This window comes from Cyanistes caeruleus, chromosome 10 (assembly GCF_971803275.1).
Source record: "Cyanistes caeruleus chromosome 10, bCyaCae1.hap1.1, whole genome shotgun sequence".
NCBI classification, from domain to species: domain Eukaryota; kingdom Metazoa; phylum Chordata; class Aves; order Passeriformes; family Paridae; genus Cyanistes; species Cyanistes caeruleus.
In genome coordinates, this window is record NC_141710.1 from 14,775,609 (window position 1) to 14,796,712 (window position 21,104).

Below are 21,104 nucleotides of genomic sequence, written 5' to 3' on the forward strand. Positions count from 1 at the left end.
ACCTCTCCTAGACAGAGCTCCTAACTGTTTTCATTCAGTGCCCAAACCAAAGGGCTCCATGCCCTATCGGGACCAGGGCAAGACTACAACTCAGCAAATGAAAAGTAAAAATAATGATACCATGAAAAAGCACATAGTCTTGATTACCAAAAATGCTGAATAAGCAAAGCTACTATGGAACAAAACCAGCAGGAGACATAGGAACAGCCATTAAAATAAAAAAACAGAGCAATTCTGCCCTTTATTTCCTTGCCACGTTTATTATTTTCACCTCTCTTTTCTCACAGATGAAGTGAGGCAGGCCAGTTCTTTTTCCTTTTCAAGCCGGCTTTGCTCTCTGGGCTGTCACGCTGCTGGCACAGCCCTGCGGAGACAGGACTTCCCGCACTTCAGGGGAATGCTGAACTGGGGCTATTTTTTAAACATCAAACTATTCCTGTTCACTGTACACTCTGCTTCCAAAAATAAAACAAGCATCCGAGTCTTTAAACAAGTAGACGGACCCTTTAAAGTCTCATAACAATGTTTTAAACCTGGGGTGGGAGGGATGGGAACGGGAATACATTTTCCTACTAATTGGAAATAATGAAACCAATGTTTGTGGATATGAAATGCTGGGTAATAACAAATCAGAGGTCTGTTGCTGAGCCCGTTCTGCCAGCCAGCCTTTGTGAGAAAAAGACAGCAAGAAAGGGTTTTCTCTTTGCATTGATGAACTTAAAATGAAAGCAAGGGCAATACATGGGAAAGAAAAAGGTAGACAGGTACAGGGCATGGAAATTATTTGCCTGGAGCAACCACAGAAGTAGGCAGAAAAATGGCAAAAATAATGTCTCCTTTTTTCCTTAGCCCTGGTTCCTAAAACTAGTTTGGGAATGAACTGGGGGAAGGGGAGGAAGGAGCAGCAATTTGAACACAGCAGATGCTCCAGTTAAACCATGTCTTCTCAGAGAGGAACTGAGGGTGGGGGCAGGGGAGATGGCTATTATTAATGTCCTTCCGTATATAGCAAAGCAGACATCCTGCATAATGGCAACACAATACATCAATAATAGCCCAAGAATAGCTTCCTACTGGTTTTTTCCCCCTGACAGTTAGAAACATAAAGAGAAAAATCAAGCTGCTGAGATAAATAGCTGAGTCTCCACCCCCACCTCAAATTGCCTTGGCATATTTTAAGAGATAAATGGTTCTATGAGAAATTTAAATAGCTTTCTCTTTTCTTTTTTGGCAGCTGCAGGAACTGGGTCAGGTGTAGAAATTATTAATTTAGAAGCCTGAAAAACCCATGTTTGAAACTAAGTTTTTTTTTTTTTTTTTTCCTTTAAAGCATCAACTTTCTTAGAAGCAGAGTTACAAAAAATAAAAAATAATTGAGGGGCATTTTTTTAAGCAGAAGTCAGGTTAAAAATAATGAAATAACAGTCCAAGCTATAGAAAAGGGACAATTTGGGTAACAGTCTAATGGACATTAAAAGTATCTGTAGTATATTGTTAATGTTTTTTTTTGCAGAGTACAGTATTTGCCTAATGGCTTTCATTCCTCTTGATCAAACATAGCACTGGAGTCTGCCTTGAGGAAGAGGTCTGGGGGACACCATTCTGTAGCTTTACACAAAGTTTAGAGCATGTTTCCAAAGAGACAAGAGATTACTCCCAAAGTGACCAGCACCAAACACTCCCACAAGCAGCCCATTATTATTCTGCAGGTCTCAGAACTGACACCTCAGGGAGCTCATCTGCTTGAGGCTGTGCTCGCTGGTGAACCTGGTACTGAACCATGTGTAAATCACTGCCTTTCCCCTCCCACTCAAGTTACTCTAGCTTTCCACATTGATACCAGGATTTGTAACACAGCTTCTCTGCACGATGCCAAAAGCCACCTCCCTTCTCATGCCATATGGGGAAGGATCTCTTTGCAACCATAAAACCTTGAATCTTACAGAGAAAAAAGGTCAAATCCTGTAGGAATAGCTCTGAGCAAAGAAATGCTGATGAAATATCTCACAGGAGAGTACACTAGTTAAGACCTGTAAAAGGTTCAAATTTCCAGTGCTATAAAGAACTCTGAGGTCTTGAAAGATACCCAGTTGGCAGGCAGCCCACTTCCTCTGCTGCATGGCTGGTAAAATCCTCCTGCTCATCGTGCTCTGCTCTGTGTCCCAAGTCAGGCGGATACCTGAGAGGGAGGAGGACTCCCTCGTTCATACTCACTGCACCTCGCAGGGCTCATGGCTCGTGCTCTCTTTCCCTTAGTGACCAATCAAAAATTTAAAAAGGTGACAAAGAGCCAGATGTAAATAGAACTTCAGTGCCTAGAAAGTCAGAGCACAGATAGGATCAGAAGACAGACTGTAATTACAGGCCCTGCTACTTATTACATAGGCCAGTTGGGCTACATGAGCCTTTGGTGGAAACTTCCTGTGCAATTAATAAAGGAGAAACAGAATACTTTTGCAATCACTTTTCTAGCTTTCGCTGTGGGGGTCCAATCCTGCCATCCTGGATTAGCTCTAATCATAGACAATCTTTCTCTGCATAAAATGAAGGCATCTGTTCTGTAAGACTAAGAAAATAAAAGAAAAACGAAAAAAGGACAAAACCCTCATTGCAAACCTACACCATGCAATCAAGAAGGAAAGGAAACTGATCCTGATCCCCCCCAGATCGTAATCTGACAATGTTTTCAAGGCATCTGGCAAAAAGGAAGAAGAAAGAAGAATGCTATGAAATATTTAAAATCCTACTTCTGTCAAGAATACATGAGAGAAGAAAGGTGAGTTTGAAAGGGCTGCATTATTTGTAAAGTAAAACCTGAAAGCACCACCTTTTGCATAGAGGCATGAGGTGCCCTTGGCCTGAGCCAGAGCGGTCCTGAGAACAAATACCAGGCACTGATTCAGCAGGGACTGGTGTGACAGTCCAGGCTGGGTGCAGGAGGGACCCAAGTGCTGTCCTGCAACACCCTGGGATGTACCACGGGATGTGGAGGCTAAGGACATGTGTTGCTATTACAGCAAAACATCTGTGCCTTTACAGCCAGCAACTGATCCTCCTCAGCCAAAGCTTGAATCAGATTTTCAAGAGCATGAGAAATGGAGCATCCCAAGGGGAGGATTTCTCCTAAAGGCACTTTTTTTACTGCTGAGATTCTCACCAAAGAGACTTCCAAGGAAGGGGAGACTGCCCTGTGAGATCTGAGATGCATCAAATGACACTTTGCTTTGCTCTTGCACTCAAGATATTTTCCAATCTCAGAACCCCACTGGTATAGAGCACCTTTGCAGAAAGATCTCAAAGTGGGCCTGACCACTGGACTGATCCCAACCCCATCTCAAGAAGAAGGCACAGAAAAGGGCTGGATGTGCCCAGCTGTCATAAGGAGGAAGCCCCCAAGCAGATATTCAGGAGTTCCAATGCTCAGCTGAGCCTTTTTCTTGGTCACAGCCACGTGCCTGCTGTACAGTCTCAGTAGAAACCATAACAGATTTCAGGACTGGCACTGGGCATACAAATGGGACCAAAATGATCCTGAAATGCTGAAACAAAAGACACTTTGGAACAAAACTGGCACAGCCACAATCCCCACAATGCTTGTGTAAGATAGAAAGAAAGAATCCCTAGAATGTATTTATCAAAAGCTATTTTATGCAGATTTTTCCTTTTGAATATTTAAAACATGGTGAATATTAAACTTCAGAGATTCTTAATATGTTCCAAAGCCCCACGGACCTTTGAAATGCTAGCTCATCAATATGCAACATCTAATCTTGTCAGGAAAAGAAAAAGAGGGGGAAAAAGAAAAGCTATTCATCCTCTGCACACAGAGGTTACAGTGAGAATCCCAAGGAAAATAAAAAAAACAACCAACTTCCAGCATCTTATGCAATAGGTTAAATTTACTCTGGTTGGGAAAGTTTCACTTTCTGCAAGAGAGAAAGTGCCTGTACGTGCACAGCCATTGGAAGCTTCTTCTGAAGTGTGAGGCTGAAACTGTGTAGCTGGATTACAGTAAGTAGTTTATTAAAAAAAACAAGGCTTGTGGCTTTGCATCCTGTTCCAGTCCAATGCAGTCTCAGGATCCCCTCTCCAAAGGCCAGCAGACAGTGCGCCACCTAAAAATCCATTCTAGTCCAAAATGCTGTGGTTGAAATGGTTTTGCTTGTTTATAAAGTTTAGTGTTTCGTATCGCTTGCATCTGACCTTCAGCAGAAAGAAAAGCTCAGTTAAATTGTGCAAATATGTACCAAATGGGAGCAAGGGAAGGCAGCCAAAAATGCTGCATGAGCTTTTGCAGGGCTGCAGCCTTTTAGGAGCACCAGTTAGATGAACTGGATGAGAGGCCAAATTGATTTAGGCTCCAGGCAGGAGCTTAAAACACCATGACATCCAAATTCACAAAGAAAATGTTCTGTTACTGCAACCCCAAATTTCCTGCACATGAAAACACTGTTTTCTTTCATCTTTAGGAGATGCTAGTTCTGTAATCCGACATTTAAAAATGAACAAACAAACAGGAGTCAGCTGACAAAGGATTCTTGCTGGTGAATGGAAGTAGGTCACTCTGAGTATTTAGCCTTTACAGTCTGGCTTAATATTAGTGTTGTACACAGAGCAGTAACCAAACTGCACTGGAGACAGGGAAAGACTCTAATTTTGTCTTTTCTGTGAAAATTAGCATTAATGTTCTGCATTAATGTGCAATGCCTCCCCAGCAGCCGATATCTGGTTAATTAAAAGAAAAACCACAACCACAAAGCAAACCACACACTAAATTAAACAACAACAACAAAAAACCCTTACTGGTCAGCCTGCATTTAAAGACATCTCAGTATGAGTAATTGGGGAGAGAGGAATTTTCCTGAAGGAACATAAAAGAAAATGAAAGCTTTACATACAACACCAAATAAAATCTTCTGTCTCTCACGAATGCAAATTCTGGCTGCCCTTTTATACAAACATATTAAAAGAATATAACTGGAGGAAAAAATAAAGAGGAAAAGCTAATAAAATCATTTTTGAGGAAAAAAAATATTTAAAAAACAAACTATCCTTCAAATATATTTCTTCATGGTAAATCCCTGCAATCATGTGGTTCTAAATTACATGGTTAAATATGACTGAAAAAGTAAGGCACAATTTCATAATCATTTAAAAAGCAATAATTATAACAATTTTCTTTGATATCCATATGGCAGGCCACTGATACTAAGGACACACAAAACTGCTTGATTAAAGATCTGAAGAAGTTTTTCCAACTACTAGCTAAGGCTCACAATACCTCGGTGAAGTAAGTAAGAAACCATCTTTACTGCAAAGATGAGTGCACACTGAGGACATGGAAAAAGTGGGTAAGAGGGTGGCTTGTGGACAACGGGAGGCAGAGGCAGAAAAGCAGAGACACCCCAAGTGTGGTGTTCCTGGGGAGTGACTCTAACCCCTGGAATTGTAAAGGTAATGCCACCACTGGGGCTTCTGTTTCCTTCTTCATTTTCTAAAATACCTAGGTAGGATGAGAATACTGGACAAATAGCAAAGTTTAAAAAAAAAAAAAAGAGTTTTAACTGGATGTCCTTGCTACCCGTGATAAACCCTGTGCTTCCACACATTACATGAAGCCAAAGAGACCAGGGACATGTAGTCAGGAATAAAGCCCAGTGGAGTATAAGAAGCAACAGTCATCAATATTGCAGCCTGTATTTCTACTCAGCTACAGCCCCACAAACACATGACATGTGTGTGTCTGTATGCCAGACTGCTCTGCAAGGGTGGAACTTAGATTTTTTCACACTACAGCAGAAAATTTCCAGGCTAAAGTGAGAGCTCAATGTCCACCAGGAAACCTACTGAGGTTACGTTTTTTCTCTTAGATTTTTAGATGCTGGGTGAATGTTATCATTTCACAGGTGTAAAGTCTGTTCTCTATCAGGCTCCAAATGCCAGTTGGGAAACCAACTGTTGCAAATAAAAAGTTGAAATGCTGAGGAAGACAGGTAATATTTCTAGAAATGTTTAAGGAAAAATACCATTCCCAAGCCCAGAAAGGAGATGAAGTTCAATCAGTATCTCTTGATTTTCATGGCAGTTGCCATAATGAGCTTATAGTCTTCAGTAATTTCAGGGGGAAAAGCCAAACAGAAAGAGACCTCAAGATAAAAACAAATAAGAAATTTGAAGTTGCCACAGAAAAAGATACTGGCAGTCCCTATAGCCAGCCACTCCATGGCTTTAAGATGGGTAAGAAAAATGAATCCAATAGAAGTAACACTGTTATTTACTTGGATTATTCTAACAAAGGAAACAGTGACTTCAAAATCAGCAAAACTAGTTAAAAATTGGGAAAAAATATTTTGTGAAAACTTTCAAAGCTTTTTTTATTTCTCCAGGTCCAATACTGAACCATTTCCCAAGAACATTTGCTTGGTTTTAATAGAATTTTTATCCAAAGAAATTTTCAAAATGGTAACAGAAACTTTAATCTGCCAGTAGAAGAAACCCAAGAACTACAAAAAACTGTGAAAGACAACATGGATCTTTGAGAAATAAAAATATTTGTTAGCAATTCTGAAATTTATTTAGATAAAAATTCAGTATAATTTTAATCATAACAGCAAAAACGACCCCCTGAAAATGTTGTGGGTAACATTGCAAAGAGACCTTCTCATTAAAAAATGGCCCTTCTGGTATCACGTAATTTAGAGTAAAAATTGCAACCAGATTTAAGTGGAAATAGTGTTCTCACAGCTTTCTTGGTCTGTATTTTACTAACCTGTAGGTTATGAAGCCGTTCCTGCCCTCCTTCCACAACAAACCCTCAGTTACCATTGCTGGTGTTTTCTCGTGGGAATTTCACCACCATGGGATGGTTCAACACCTCCTCTCCAACAGTCCCAGCTTGCAGTACTGAACCTGTGTGAGGTGTTGTCCACCCAGGCTGCTGAACAAACAGCAAATCAACACTGTGCCCCAACTGCAGGAACCAGACACCAACAGACACCAGTCAGCAACTCAAACCCTTTTGGAGCCACTCAGCACAAGCACCATGTGTCTATCCTTGACACAGGATTTCTCTCAAGAACCTTCTCTTGGGTCCTGTTATCCCTTGCCTTCCAGACTTTCTCAAAATCAAAAGGAACCAGCATTTATCAATACTGATAAATGCTGATAAAACCTGACTAAGCCAGGCTTGAGTTAACCACAGCCAGGCAGCAGCCATAACAGGTCCAAAGAGATTTCAGACAGACTTGTCATGTGTTCTCTTTAACAACCACCATTTCAAGACACTTTTTTCTCATTCTTCTCAGGCACATTTTGCTGATAGGCAGAAAATCAACTTAAGGCCTGTGTTTTGTGAAAGTCTCGCTCCTGCTATCAGGATGAACACGGTTATGTAGAGTGACAAACACTTTGGTACTCCCACACCTCTATGATTAAGTCATTACCCAAGTGTTTTGCAGCCATGATAAAAATCTAAGAATTAAAATATTAACACCCCTCCCAAAACCAAAATTAAAGGCTTGTTATCTGATAGGCTAAAGAATTGATGTGGCTTTCTGTTTTTAAAAGCAATGTTCAGTGAATAAAGTAAGTGACAATAAAACCATCACATTCACAAAATGCTAGTGTTAGCCTTGGGGATATGCTTAAGGATTGGGCTGTAACCAAGGCAACCCAGTCTCCTGGAGAAAGTTTAAGTAGACAGTTTTAAAGCCATTGCTCAAAGATACAGTAAATCTGGCTGTAGGGCTACTTGTGACATATGGAAGGTGCCACAGCCACCCAACACAAAGCACTCACCTTGTAACAACTCAGCCTCCTGTCATCTAAATGCTACATTTGATCAGCTGTGGTATTTTCCTACAGTTGGCATAAGGGTGACACAGGAGCCATTTCCTGTGCTCTGGGTAATTTGATAGAAATTTGACTGTGCCCACATCCTACCCAGATCAAACCTTTCTGATCAGGGGATAAAGAACCTGTCTGGTATTAATGGCTTATGTCACACCATGCAATGGTTTTAAGTCCGTGCTTAAACAAACCCCAGGGACTTAAATATTTTGCTAAATTAGAACCTGATCCTGGGCCCTGTCTGGCCACACAAATCATGGGATCAGGCCCTACTTGCCAAAAAATGCTAGACAAAGACAAAGCAGCATAAGCAGAAACTGCAGACTTGAACAGAAATGTTTGTGTGATCTTCCAACTCTTTCTGAAAGGAACAGTTTGGACATTACCACAGCCAGATGATGTGAATTTTTGTCATGGCTAAGAAGGTCCAACTTTGAAAAACCAAGGTCTCTTTGGCAAAAAGACTCCTTCTTTGGAAGAGATAAACATGATATATTAGAAATATGTGATAAATATTGTGATGAAGCCATATCCCAGTGGTTCTTAATTGCAGTGCAATTGAGATAAATCCCACCAGCATTTCCTAATTAAATCCTGAAGCATCAGCAGAGAGATTACCATATACATGTGGATGATGAGAGCCTCTGTGATGTATATACAACATCTTTCAAATATATTTATAGCAATTTTGAAAAATAAAGCCCCACAGAATAAAGACGAGGCTTTTGGACACTCACTCCTTCCAGGCAGATGGCTTTGGTGTCTAGGGGTGAAAAAAACCCCATCACAGTACCTTTGCACAGATGTGTCAGGTCTAGAAACCAGTCACAGCACCTCAAACATCAATACTGTTCAATCTTTGTCAATCCTATTTCATCCATAAAGTATTTAATACTTCAAAAGTTTGGCTCTCACCTCCCTGCATGTCAGCCCAACTCACCACAGCACTCTCATAACAGAGAGGATTCAGAGCTGGATCTCCTGGCCACATGCATTGAAATGAGCTGGAATCCCAGGCCTACATACCAGCAAACTTTTCTGGAAAGAGAAAATAGAGCACCAGAAATCAGTAGTTTGGGCTAGTCTGTGATTAGTTTAATCCCCATAATGTCTCTGGGAAACTGCAAAGAAGCTCTCTCATGCAGAGGGCAGAAAACAAGGAGTGATATGACTCACTCCAGTTCAGCCTGTGGCAGGGCTGTAAAAAGCCCAAAGGCTCTGAACTTGGGTCCTCTCCTTAGTCTAGGCCACATTCTGTGCTGGAAGGCACAGCTGCTTCAAAGGTTGCCATCAATTGCCCCAGTGTTATTCAGAGAGTCTCATCAGTCACTTGATTTAACACTCACAAGAGTAAGGAAGGCCAGAGCTACATTTTCTGCCCGCTGAACAGCCCATTCTGCACCCCAGTGCATCGCATTATCACCTGTGCTTGTATCCCAGCACTGACCTCCCTTGTTTTTGTAGGGTTAGTTCAAACTAGATTTGCTCAGTATTTGCAAGGTTTTTGGACTGGTGGTGGCACAGACTGCTTGTCAAGAAACGAGCTCAGAAGGACCTTACATGCCACGGTTCAGGGAGCAGGAGCCCAGGTGGAACCTGGTGGGAGCCAAGGTGCCAAAAAATCTGTTTATGTCTGAGGCAGCAACATTCTTGCTGGCCAGGGTAGAAATCCAGTATAAAAAGTCAAACTGCTTCAGCACAGCCTCTATGGCGGTGAAGGAAAACTCTTCTGCTCAATGATGCCACCCTTCTACAAAGACGGATTCATTTCAAGCTGTTAATTTTGGGAAACTTCCCTGACTGGCGAAGTTTGCCAACATATAAACCATGTAAGGAATGCAGGTTTCAGACTGGTATTTCTGCATTTGAATTTACCACAGACAGCTGAAGCTACTGAGTATCACAGTGCTCTTCCAGAAAGGTTAGTGCTAAAGTGAAAGGAAGTGCACCATTTGCAGGAGCTGCAGTATCACATCACAATTTTTCCTTTGTTTCCTATCAGTTCAGCTCATCTAACTTTTCTTTTCAGCATTAGTGGATGTAATTATTCTCTGTAACAGAAACCTGATACAAAAAGGAAATCACCACATTCTTATTGTTTTTCAGTGGGATGCATGAATAAAAATCTTATAACTTACTCTTGAAAAGTGCCAGTTTGTCACTTATATGGTCAATCAGACTGCAACTATTTCAATTCTGCTTCTTAATTTAAGTGCAAAGAAAGGTATTTTCCTTGATTACATCTGCAAATAAGATATTAATGTCAATTCAGTGATATGAAAATTACTCCCTCACTATGTAATTTGCACCTTAGTTATTACGGGTTTCATGAACAAGACTATTATAGCTGCTCAGAATGCCATAGATTTTAAAGTTTTTGATTTGTTTTTAATTAACCAAACTAAAAAAAAATAAAACAAAAAACCCATACCCACATTCATGTGAAAAAAAATTATTTCCTATGCCCAGGTTTTATTTACCTTGGCCTGTATATTAATTCTGGACTGAAGATGAAAATGCTATTGCTGGCCCAGCACTCTACTGCCATGAATTTCACCAGAGGCAAGTTATAAGTGGCTGGGATGAAAATGGAAGAAGAAAAAAAATATGCCTGCTTTCTGGAAAGGCATAGTGAAGGGCTTAATACTTTCTTTAGCTTTCTTAGGATGAAAACTGAACATGTATTTAGGAGGATCTTTTTTGCTGCTGTTGAAACAAGATCTGATTTTTTTTTATTGAAAAATACAGAACACATGTGTTAACATCAAAGAAATGTTTATCATCCCAAAGCCTGATTCAATCCCTGTTACTGTTGAAGAAAAATCCTCCCATTGCAATAACAGGAGATGGAGTAAGACTTTATTGCTTGAATGTCTACCCAGAGACCAACATTGCCAGTGGTCCCACTAGAATGGGCTGTATGAGAGTGGCGTAAGATTTTTTGAGCATCGTTTTGCACTGCAGTTCTGTGTAGTCATTTTCATCTTTTTTTTAACCACTGGGATTTTAGAAATGTATTTCCAGCCCCACATCCCTTAAAGATCTGCTCAATGGACATGACTGGCTTATGCCTCTGGTAAATCAAAAGCATGTTTTGTGTGTAGTGTGTAGTGAGTATGTAGTGCACCGTGTGTGCAAGCTCACATCTTTCTGTGATTTCTCATACATTGTGAATTGGAAGCATCACTACTGAATAAATTTATGCAATAGCTAAGTAGACTTTCATGAGTAAAAGAAAAATCCTATTGAACTGGAAGGGAGTGGAGACAAGTAAGGGCCTAAGAAATAACTCATCTGTCCCAAGGATACAAGATCACACCTACACTCAGGTGCAGTACAGTTGCAGTTGCACTGTTTGTGTTAATGCTGGGTCTGCTCTCCTTCTAGGACAGTGGAGCTACTTCTGCTGGTGACACAGATCCTATTAAAATCACCAGCAGACATTGATGTCCCATGACTTCAATGAGAGCTGGTCAGGTTCTCAGAATACATTGGCAGGAACCTCAGCCATCTTTCACCCTCTACCTTCATGTACTTCTTAAGAAACAGGAATCAAACACAGAAACATAGTAAGGACCATGTTCAGACTCCTACAGGCAGATAACTTAGGTGCTGTGACCCTTAACTCCATCAGCTGCAGAGAGAGCAGCTGCTCTACCTCACTCACTGCCCTCCTGAACGCTTGTGTCTAAATTAGGTGCCTGTCGTGGGCAGTCTGAACATGGCCTCTCAAACTGCCCTCTTGTTCCAAGGCCTTCCAGTTTTACTTTTTTTTTTTTTTTTTTTTTTTTTTTTTTAAGTGTCAGAGTTTCAGACCCTAGGCTGGAAAGAAATCATGCAAAGCTTGTGCAATATCCCCCAATGGGCATCCTGGGGAGGGTCACAGTTGATCCTCAGAGATCAGTGCTGGCCTTGGCAGTCAGAGCCTGGATCCGAGCAGAGTTGCAGGTCTTGCAAAGGATGTGCCCGTCCAGAGGGTAACAGCCCTGATTGTCCCCTTCAGACAGGAGGCCACCACAGTCCTAGGAAATAAGAGAACAGGAAGAGAAAAGTAAATAAGAAAGAGCAAGATAAAGCAAAGAATCTATTAGTCAAAGAAACTCTCTCCTCACTCTCCACCTTGTAACAGGATCCAGCCTGAATCAGCGCAAAGCATGAAGCTGAGGTACGTGATGTCTTTTACGATTAAGCCATTTTCTGATAAGAGACAATGCTGCAGAGAAGATGGGTTCCCAAGCTCTCTGCTGAATTTAATCCAATTGAAAATAAAAGGAGATTATTCCTTTCACATTTCTGAGGAAGCAAAAGTCTTTACCATTGGAGAAACATCAAACTGAAGTACATATTTATTAATTCAAAAAAAGATAAAAATGAAGCACCACTGGGAAAAAGTTTAGTACCAATATCTGACTATAGGTAATCTCCTTTGGAACAGTTAGTGCCATGAAGTTACAGCCTCCATTCCAGGGGTGGCAACTAAGCAAAATCTCTGCCTGTCTCCCATTACCAGAACTGTCACCTGTGTGTGTATTACAATTGGCCAAAAAGGTTGTGACAAAAAGAAGGATGTCAGACAGGAACATGGAAACCCCACTACAAGGCCCCCAGACCTGCTGCACAGACCTCAGCCTATAAGCTTTAAGGCTGAGTATAGCTGCTAGAAAAGTTGGGAACTACCTCTCACTGTGTGATCAAGCAATCATTTGGCCCAGGACTGCTGATGGATCCATGTGTGTGAAAGCCTGGGTATCTCAGCAGCCAGCATGGGGACATGCTGTATGATGAATTAGACTCTACAAAATTTAATGTAAGAATTCCCCAGAATCTTAAAAAATAATGGGCCTAAGTAATGGGCTGATATGTACCCTGAAAGCCAAGGTCAGATTGAGAATTGAACCAGATGCCTCAAGTTTTGGCCTAGACCTTTAAACCTTAGTCCATCCTTCTTTCCAATTAAGGTTCTTAAAACCTGCAACTGCAATAAGAAATATATTTGGTCTCATTTTCTTACCCTGCCATCTGGCTGATGTATTATCCAACAAGTAACACTAGCACTGAAGAATTCTTGAAGGTTCCCTAACACAGCTGCTCCCATATGCTAATTGCTTTAAGGTGATTTTTATTCTCTGTCTTCAGATCCTTACCATCAAAATTACATGAAGTGTGTAATGAAACTGAACAGGAAAAGTAGCACAAAAAGCATTGCACAAAACAAGAATGATCATGTTTATGTGTCCATTAAAATTCTTCAACCCAGAGCCATATGCTGAGTTTCCTGTACAATCTTGCTTAAATCCTAACATGCATTAGCTTTCATTTTAAGAACATAAAGATGAGCTACATTTGTGTCCAGGCTATAATTTATGAAGTTCTCAAGTATTAAGCCCTAATTGCCTGAGTCACATTCTTTTGCTCTTCTAATGAACCTGTTATAAACAAGGGACCTGATTTTCCTCTCAATTGCGTGGATATAAATGAGGGAAAATTCCTTGCTTGCTGAAGTCAATGAAGTAATTTGATTGTAGAGCCAGTGTTACAAAAGGGTATGCCTGTTGTGTGAGCAACATGAGGTGGTGATGAAGTTAAGCCAACCCTTGCTTTCTGTCCCTGCCATGACAGGAATACCAACCTCGCACCGGTAGCACTGGACATGGAAGTCGCGATCCAGGGCAACAATGCGCACGGTCTCCTCTTGTCCTGGGGCTGGCATGATGGGCTCCTTACACACAGAACACCTTGGGGCAAATTTCCTGAGGAAGCAAGAGACAGTCATCCTCAAACTTGGAGTGAAAGTTTTTGTTAACTGGGCCATTTGTACAAATGCCTTCGTGTACATTTGTACCAACACACACACACGTATGTGCATGCACAACACACACTGGAGCTCTGCACAGCTCCCTCCTTGAAAAAAACCAGGCAGAAACACTTTAGTCTTACAAGGCAATTTCAGGCATGTAGGATATTAAAGAACATTTATTAGGAGAGGACTTACAGAACTTCTGACACACAGCAAAGCTTTTTGCCTGCCCTAATTAACAACTAAAGTGCCTGTTGAATGACCTTCGACTGTGGCACCTATGCAGTGCCACAACCCTCAAGCCTCTGAGAAAATCCATGCAAATCCCAAGGTTAGAAAGATGACCAGGATCTGCTTTCTCTTGAAAACAAAAATCAAACTATTAAAATTTGGAGATTGGAAGAAATAGTTTAAAAGTATGAAAAGAAATGGTAAAAAGAATTGCCTTGTGCTAACACGAATTTGTTGTGGTTTATACCATCCACTTTGAAGTTCCAAGCCATCGTACCCTCTTATGCACACAGGAGCACATTTCTGGCTGTGCTCACTCTTAGACAAGAAGCATCAGGGCAATTCTGAATTGCTGCATTTTCTAGCTAAAACCAACTGTTATACAACAGGGTGTTGTCCAGGCTTAAAAGGGAACAGGTCTGGGTGCAGGGACCCCAATGTTCTCTCTTCCAGTCAGCCTGACTTCCAAATGTATAGTGACAATAACTCACTGCATGAAGAGACTGACTTGAGTCAGGGTCAGCTCAGGCATCAAGAGAAGCCCTTTCTTTTTCCCTTCTATTGCTCACCATAGGACCTTCTGGATAATTCACCCATGTTCTGTGTTCCCTCTGGTTTTGCTCCCCTCAGGTCCCATGAGAAGTGGCCATCTCTCCTCCTAGGCTTGGGAACATTTAGCCTGTGGTGAATCATTATCTGCTGTTTTCTTTCAAAACCTACTGGTGCCAGTTTCCTGGCTGCAAATTCTGCCTACAAAAAAGGAAACACCCACAGAATCTGCTGCCATGTAATGAGAGCCAGGGTCAGGGGCTGTGGAGTGACAGAGGGCAAAGCTTATAGCAAACATCAGAACACAAGGAGATCAAAGCCCCTTCTCTCCTGAAACGCCTAGTAAGGATTGACTCTGCCACCCAGCCTGTCACATGAACCACCTCAGAATTAACTATCATAGAAAAGAAAAAAAAATAAAATCTATCTGTGCCAGGAATAAAGAAAAATATTAATTTCACTGGCAGCAGATGAAAGATGCCTGTGTAGCTGTGATCTAATGAAAGAATGAATTAAACAGTGGCTATAACGAGTGCTCTGAAAAATAACCTAAATGGATCATGATATGACCGGAGCTGTGATGGCAATTAATTATGTGCAGCTTCATGCAGGCCCTTCCTTGTGCCATTTAGCTCAAATGGTACTTAAAAAATACTTCAACATTTCTTTGTCCAGGCTACTGTGAGTAATTCATTATGAGACAAATATTATCTCCCAGGATCCTGAGATCATTCCTGCAGATTTCAGGGGATGTAGATCTGTTACTGTGGGGCCTGAGTTCAGGGGGTAGCTGAGTGACAGTGTGAGCATCAGCTATGGTTTTGTTATCAAGAGGATGTAGATGTAGAACACTCAACCTTCAGATCAGGAGGACATGTCATCCCTAATCCATTAAAACTGGGCTGGCCAAAGTACTGCAAAATGTGTGGTTCTGAATGTCACATTGGGTCTTGTGCTATTCCCATCACCTTCCCTTCTTTAGGCATCACCCTCAATCCTTCACTCAACAATTTTCATGTCCTTCCTTGCATTGACAGCCTCCCACTTTCCACTCTCAGAGCCCTGAGGTCTGCATGCAGCCACTGCCAAGAGGCTTCAATGTGGGACATCAGCTCTCTTTCTCCTGAAAGCATGTGAGCCCTTGGTCTGTGGGGCTTTGGGAAGGGGCACTCTCCACATTGTTGAGGGGGTGTGAGGGAAACCCTTCAGGTGCCTGAATGGTGCATAAAACTCCTGTTGGGCCAGTGCTCAGGACCACATTTTACCTTACACACAACTGGTAGCACAGGAAGGGAAAGCAACACAGCAGCTGCCAATTAACCCAGCCTAGCTGAGCTACAGGGAACATCCTCCTGTTGGATTCTAACATGCCAGTTAATTGTGGCTGCTTCCCTTTCTGTCAAGTCAGCCAGCTTCTTTGAGCTTTCAGACGCACACACTGATGTCATGAGGCTCTAATTAAGTCTACCCCCTTAGAAATTAAGAGGTAGATGGTTGAGATGTAAACTCACATTTGTCAGTATTGATTTCATCTTTTAATTGAGGGGTGTAATGTATCTGTCTTTTCCATACAGGGCAAACATTTGTGCTCTGATTATATCTACCTGTCTTCCCTAGATTAGTTGTGATGATGGGGGTGGTAGCGTGTCAGTGACAGAAATTACTTGCAGCTATACCTTTCAACTTACTTTAAATAGCAGTTTCACTATAAATTATTACCAGGGCTGTATTTTTAGTAGCTTAAAAAAGCTAATTAGCAACTAGAAACAAAAGGAGCTCTGAGCAGCCTGTGGCCACTGAGATCCCTCTAGGAGGTAAGCAAACACCTGCAGAGTGCAGGAGGACAGGACCTCTCTTAATTGCTCAGTGGAAGAAACAAGGAGCTGGTGATGTGAAAGTGCAGGTAGAGGCAGTGAAGAGAAACATGCACAGTGAAAGGCAAAGGGAAGGCAGAGCACTTAAAACAGAGGGACACAGAGGTTATCCCTCAATTCAGCTCTAAGCAAAACAGAGATCAAGCAGAATCGTCCCATAACCAATTAACCTTGTATGCCACGGTGTGCCTGCCTGGAGCAAAGCTCTCTCTACTGTTTAAGAGGCTTGGGAGGAAGTGGCATAGCGTTCAGAACTTCCTGAAAGCTCAGTCTGAAAAAGGAGAATTTTTAGGGCCAAAAAACAAAGACAACAAGCAAAGCACTGACAGCAGCTTAGGCCTTACTTATGGAAATCCTCAATGCAGTGGATGTTGCCACCAGCATCCACAGTGAAGGGGATCCCGTCCAGGCTGCGATGGCACATCACACAGGTGAAGCAGTGGGGATGGTAGGCCTTCCCAGTGGCTCGGAGGATCCTCTCCATGATGGGCTTTGCGCAGACGCTGCATTGCTCCAGAGTTTTCTGCAAAGAAAACATACACAACAGATGTGAGCACCATCTCAGCAGGACACTTACAAAGGCCAGCTGGGTTGCAGGCTGCTGCTGGTCTGCTTGGAAGCTTCAGGTACTTTCATTTCTTCTAGATAAAGTGCAGTCAACAGTTATCAAAGAGTATGATAACAGCACAGGGCCTGGGTCAAGCCTTTAGAGCAGCGCGAGAACACAAGCCAGAGCCTTCTCTCAGCAGCTCTGACAAGTGATCAGAGATGGTTCATCAGGTGGGTTATCTGAGACACAGCAGCCTCTGTAGCCAGGAGCACGTGAAGGAAGGAGTTGTGCAGCCAGTACTCCTGAGCTTTTACCTCTGCACTGCCCAGTCCGAGTGAGCTTTTGCAGAGGAGTTCATTAGAGACAAGTTCCACAGAGGGCAGTGCTAAACTGAAGTGCAAACTCCTGGGGCTACAGAGAGACCCTCTAATTACTTTGCCAATGCAGATCCCATTAAAATATCTTTATCTGCCTTGTGGAAAAATCTTGATCTTCCTCTCTCACCACAGAGAATACTGCTAAATCTGGGGAGAGAACAAAGCAGTGGCTGCAAGGAAAGCATCCACAAGGACAGGAGTTCAGGATGACTTAAATGCTTCATTTATCTCTGGCCCATGATGTTTGAGATAATGACTGTGAAATTCCAGCTCTAAGGCCATGATCCTTGCTGCACAGGTTTTACATACTAGCCTGCTCCTAAAGTGCTGCAGCCAAAAAAATTCCCACTTTTCAAGTGGGGTCCATTGAATGATTCATCTCATTTCAACCCTCACTCACCCTTGCAGTTAATTATAGAAACACCAAGATAATTCTGTTTCAGATGGTTGTCTGTGAGCCACACCAGCCCTTCTGACACCAGCTGGATAACTAACCATTTCAAAGCAAGCACTTTTTAAAAGACACATGCCATGAATGGAGGATCCAAACCACATAGATACAAGCAATAAATCTGTGGCAATGATTTGGGTAATTTCACTGGACTTTAGAAAAGCAAACTTTACCTACTATTCTTGCTTGATGCACCTGAAGTTATCAACCAGCATTTGTATTTTGGGTGAGGTAGAAAAATCTATCATTACACTATTGATTATTATTTAGATAGACAGAAATAGGGAGGTGAGAAAAAAAAAAGAAAATATCTAACAGGACAGAAATATAGAAAGCATTTGAAAGGCAGATCTTGTTAGCAAACAAAGGAAGGCTAAAGTTCTGCTTCCTCATGCAACAAAATTCCCAGGGAAAGCAGTGCTTTGACTGACTGTATTATTATTATTGCTTCTCTGAGCCAGTATTCTCGGGGGCAAGATCCAGTCCTTACATGCAACCAAAAGGTATTGTAAGGAGATGAATCACCCAGGAGCTCAGAAGGTTCTACACTTGCACATTTGCTCTCAGACATTATCTCTGGGCTGCATGTCAGTGGTAAGGTACAAACACAGAAATACATGAGTTCCTATCAGAGGATCAGAAGCATTGGTTTTGGAAAGGTCGATATGAAAAGTCCTGAATTTCAACCCGTATGAGAACTGCCTCACACATTTGTAAGGGGAGCACAGCCAGAATAGCATTGAACTCAGGCTGGATTTTGCTTTATATCTTATAATAATGGGCAGGAAAGAATGACTGCTGGCCTTTCTGTCTGGTTGCTGTCACCATCATCATCATTATAACTGTGGCTGGTATGCCAGAAAAAGCAAGGTCAATAATTTTCTCCATGGAGAAATAACCTGGCAGATTTACCATTTTGCTTTGCATAAGCAGATCACATCATCTCAGTCCGCATCCATGTGGCTCTCTGTGTTTTTCTGCCAAGGAGGGAAGGCAGGATACCTGGGGATACGGATGGAAGACTGTGCCATTCATAAGGCATTTGCAATGAGACTTTCTGAACACACTCAGGTATGGAGCGTTTGCCTCACCAAGTCACTGCTTGCCTCATTTCCAACAGTTGCCAACAACAGAGGCCAAAGTATGACAACAGGGTAAGCAAAACACAGAAATTCCTTGGGATTTGCTTCCAGTCTCCACTGATTACTGGTTTAGGGACTTCCTGAGTCAGAGCTTGGCTTCCCCATACTTTACCTCAAGTAGATGCTTCTCCCATAAACTTTCCTGATTGATTTTTGAATTGTGATAAACACTGATCCCCCACAACATGACCGGGAATTCTGTGGCTTACTTCCACGCTGGAGACTGGTCTGTTCAGCAGTTCCCCTGGTCTGCTACTGCAGCCCACCAAGGACTGTGACCAGAGCAGGCACCTGCAGCAGCAATCCATGCTGCAGAGGGGTCTAGCACCAAACAGCACGGCCTGGAATGGCTCTCACCATGCATCCAATCAAACTCCTGCTCACACATGTCGGGGACACAGAGTTTAAGCCCACGAGGGATCAGTACAACCATCCTGTCTGACATTCCATGTTAACACTGATTTTGCTGGAAACTGCAGTTGCCAGGACAGCAGGCAATCACCCTGCTGGATCATACCTTCTGAAAACATATCTTCTGCTCCCAAATCTCAGCTCAGTCACAGTTGGACATTCTCACAGCTAAGTAAGACAAGCATTATAAATTAACTAACTCCTGATTAAACTTTCTATACAACCTGAAAATCAGACCTGAGAAATTTATTCTTTTTATCCTTCCAAGTCTGTACCAGTAAGGAAAAACAAAGTCATTAGTTTCAGACTCCAGCTCACTCCCTGTCTGGGAGTGTGTTTGCTTAAGCCTCTCTCCTTGCTAGAACCCTGGCTGGCTCAAACCCTTCTCTTCAAGGTGTTACCAGATGATGCCAAAGGGAAAGCTTCCTTGATTCACACCCATTTGACATCAGGTTGCTGTAAGGCAGGATTTGGCCTGTGAAGCTACCAGGGTTTTCTTTGATTCTCTAATCAGGTTATCCCACATGCCTAAGTGCTGCCCCAGCAGCTAACAACCTGCACAAAGGTATTTCTGCACATTATGGGAACAGCATCCCTACAGGATTTTAAGTTTAGCTTCTTGATTTTGCTCTTTTACAGTTAGTCTAACTCTTCTAGCACCTCCTGGAGCTTTCAGACCTTCAAAAAGCCAAACAAGATGAAGAAAAATGCCTAACTGGTCTATTTTCCTTCTTTTCTCTCCAGCTGTTGCAAGCCTGCTCTGTAATCAACAGGTAGAGCTGAATGCGTCTGATGAGTTACACTGAGAGCCAAGGCAAGGCACACAGAAGGAAGATGAGAAACAGCTAGGAAACATCAGACTTAGGGGTTGTGGCCACATTCATGTCATAAGAATATAGACCATAAATCTAGTGTGGGCTGAGGGTAAAATTTACCATTCTTTTCCCATATTTTTTGCCAACAGGCAGGGAGTGCCCTTGTGTCTCCAAATCCAAGTAATTTTTGGGGGGTTTGAAAAGCACAGGGAAGGAACCATCCATTTCTAAATAGAAGGTTGGCACAGTGTTTAAGGCTGAGCCTGGGTCCATGTCTCTTGAGGGCAGAACATCCATGGCAAAGAAAAAACAATCTCATATGGGGAGAATAATGCACCCTAAATAACCTAAGTAATAAGAAAAATAACCCCAAGCAAAGATACACTAAAACACAAAGAAAGAACTATAATGACCAGGACATCATGAATCATCTTGCAAGTTAAAATTAAGAGACTTAAACATGTATAGCACAATCAGAATCCAAGTGAGAACAAGCTGCTTGGAAGCAAGCATCAAGTGGTGGTTGGAGTTGACCTCCCTAGAGCAATACTTGTCCCTTCAGAAACCACAGAAAGCCAAAGGGAGTTGCTCTGCAGATTTTAGGTTTAAACATGGGACACAAAATAAAAACTCCAACTGCTGGGAAAGACTTCTGGGTTGCAAGAGCCACAGAAGACTGGAGCTGGGGGATGTCTGAGTCCTCCCCTGAAGACTCACATCCCAGATGGCAAGGTGGCAGAGGCTTTGGGGAGCAGAGGTGGCAGTGACAGCCCACGGGCTGCAGCTCATCCCACTGCCCTAATGCTGCAGATGATAACCCCACCTAACCAAACGTGGGGGATAGCAGTAACTCACAGTGTCATGCCAGCACAAGGACTCTCCCACAATGACCCAGCAATGAGTGCAGAAGAAAAGCCACACAGATTAGTCATTGCTTCTTCTGCATTGGCAATTCATCCCAAGCTCTAATGAACATAAATAATGTCTCCTGCACTCTCAACAGCAGACCGAGGAGAGCTCACGCACAGGGACACGAGCATGGTATTGCTTATTTTACTG

The 21,104-nt window shown here is 42.3% G+C and overlaps 1 protein-coding gene and 1 long non-coding RNA gene across 20 annotated transcripts in view; one reads left to right on the forward strand and one right to left on the reverse strand.

Annotated features, from left to right (window-relative positions):
• Window positions 1–1,218: 1,218 nt before the first annotated feature.
• Window positions 1,219–21,104, reverse strand: part of LPP (LIM domain containing preferred translocation partner in lipoma) — a 327,364-nt gene continuing 307,478 nt past the window's right edge. For 14 of the 19 annotated variants that reach the window (XM_023933026.2, XM_086843854.1, XM_086843861.1 and 11 more), the window contains 3 exons: window positions 16,644–16,822; window positions 13,478–13,598; window positions 11,603–11,870 (listed from right to left, as the gene is read on the reverse strand). In XM_023933026.2, the coding sequence (XP_023788794.1) occupies window positions 11,742–11,870; window positions 13,478–13,598; window positions 16,644–16,822 (429 nt within the window). In that variant the 3' untranslated portion in view covers window positions 11,603–11,741. Of the gene's footprint in view, window positions 6,971–8,788; window positions 8,887–9,986; window positions 10,092–11,602; window positions 11,871–13,477; window positions 13,599–16,643; window positions 16,823–21,104 lie in introns of those variants that run through there. The other 5 variants (XR_015274479.1, XR_015274480.1, XR_015274477.1 and 2 more) reach the window with 4 other exon arrangements.
• On the forward strand, window positions 4,470–9,995 carry LOC111933446 (uncharacterized). The gene is made up of 2 exons (XR_015274484.1): window positions 4,470–4,554; window positions 6,776–9,995. It is a non-coding gene; the product is annotated as an uncharacterized LOC111933446 (long non-coding RNA).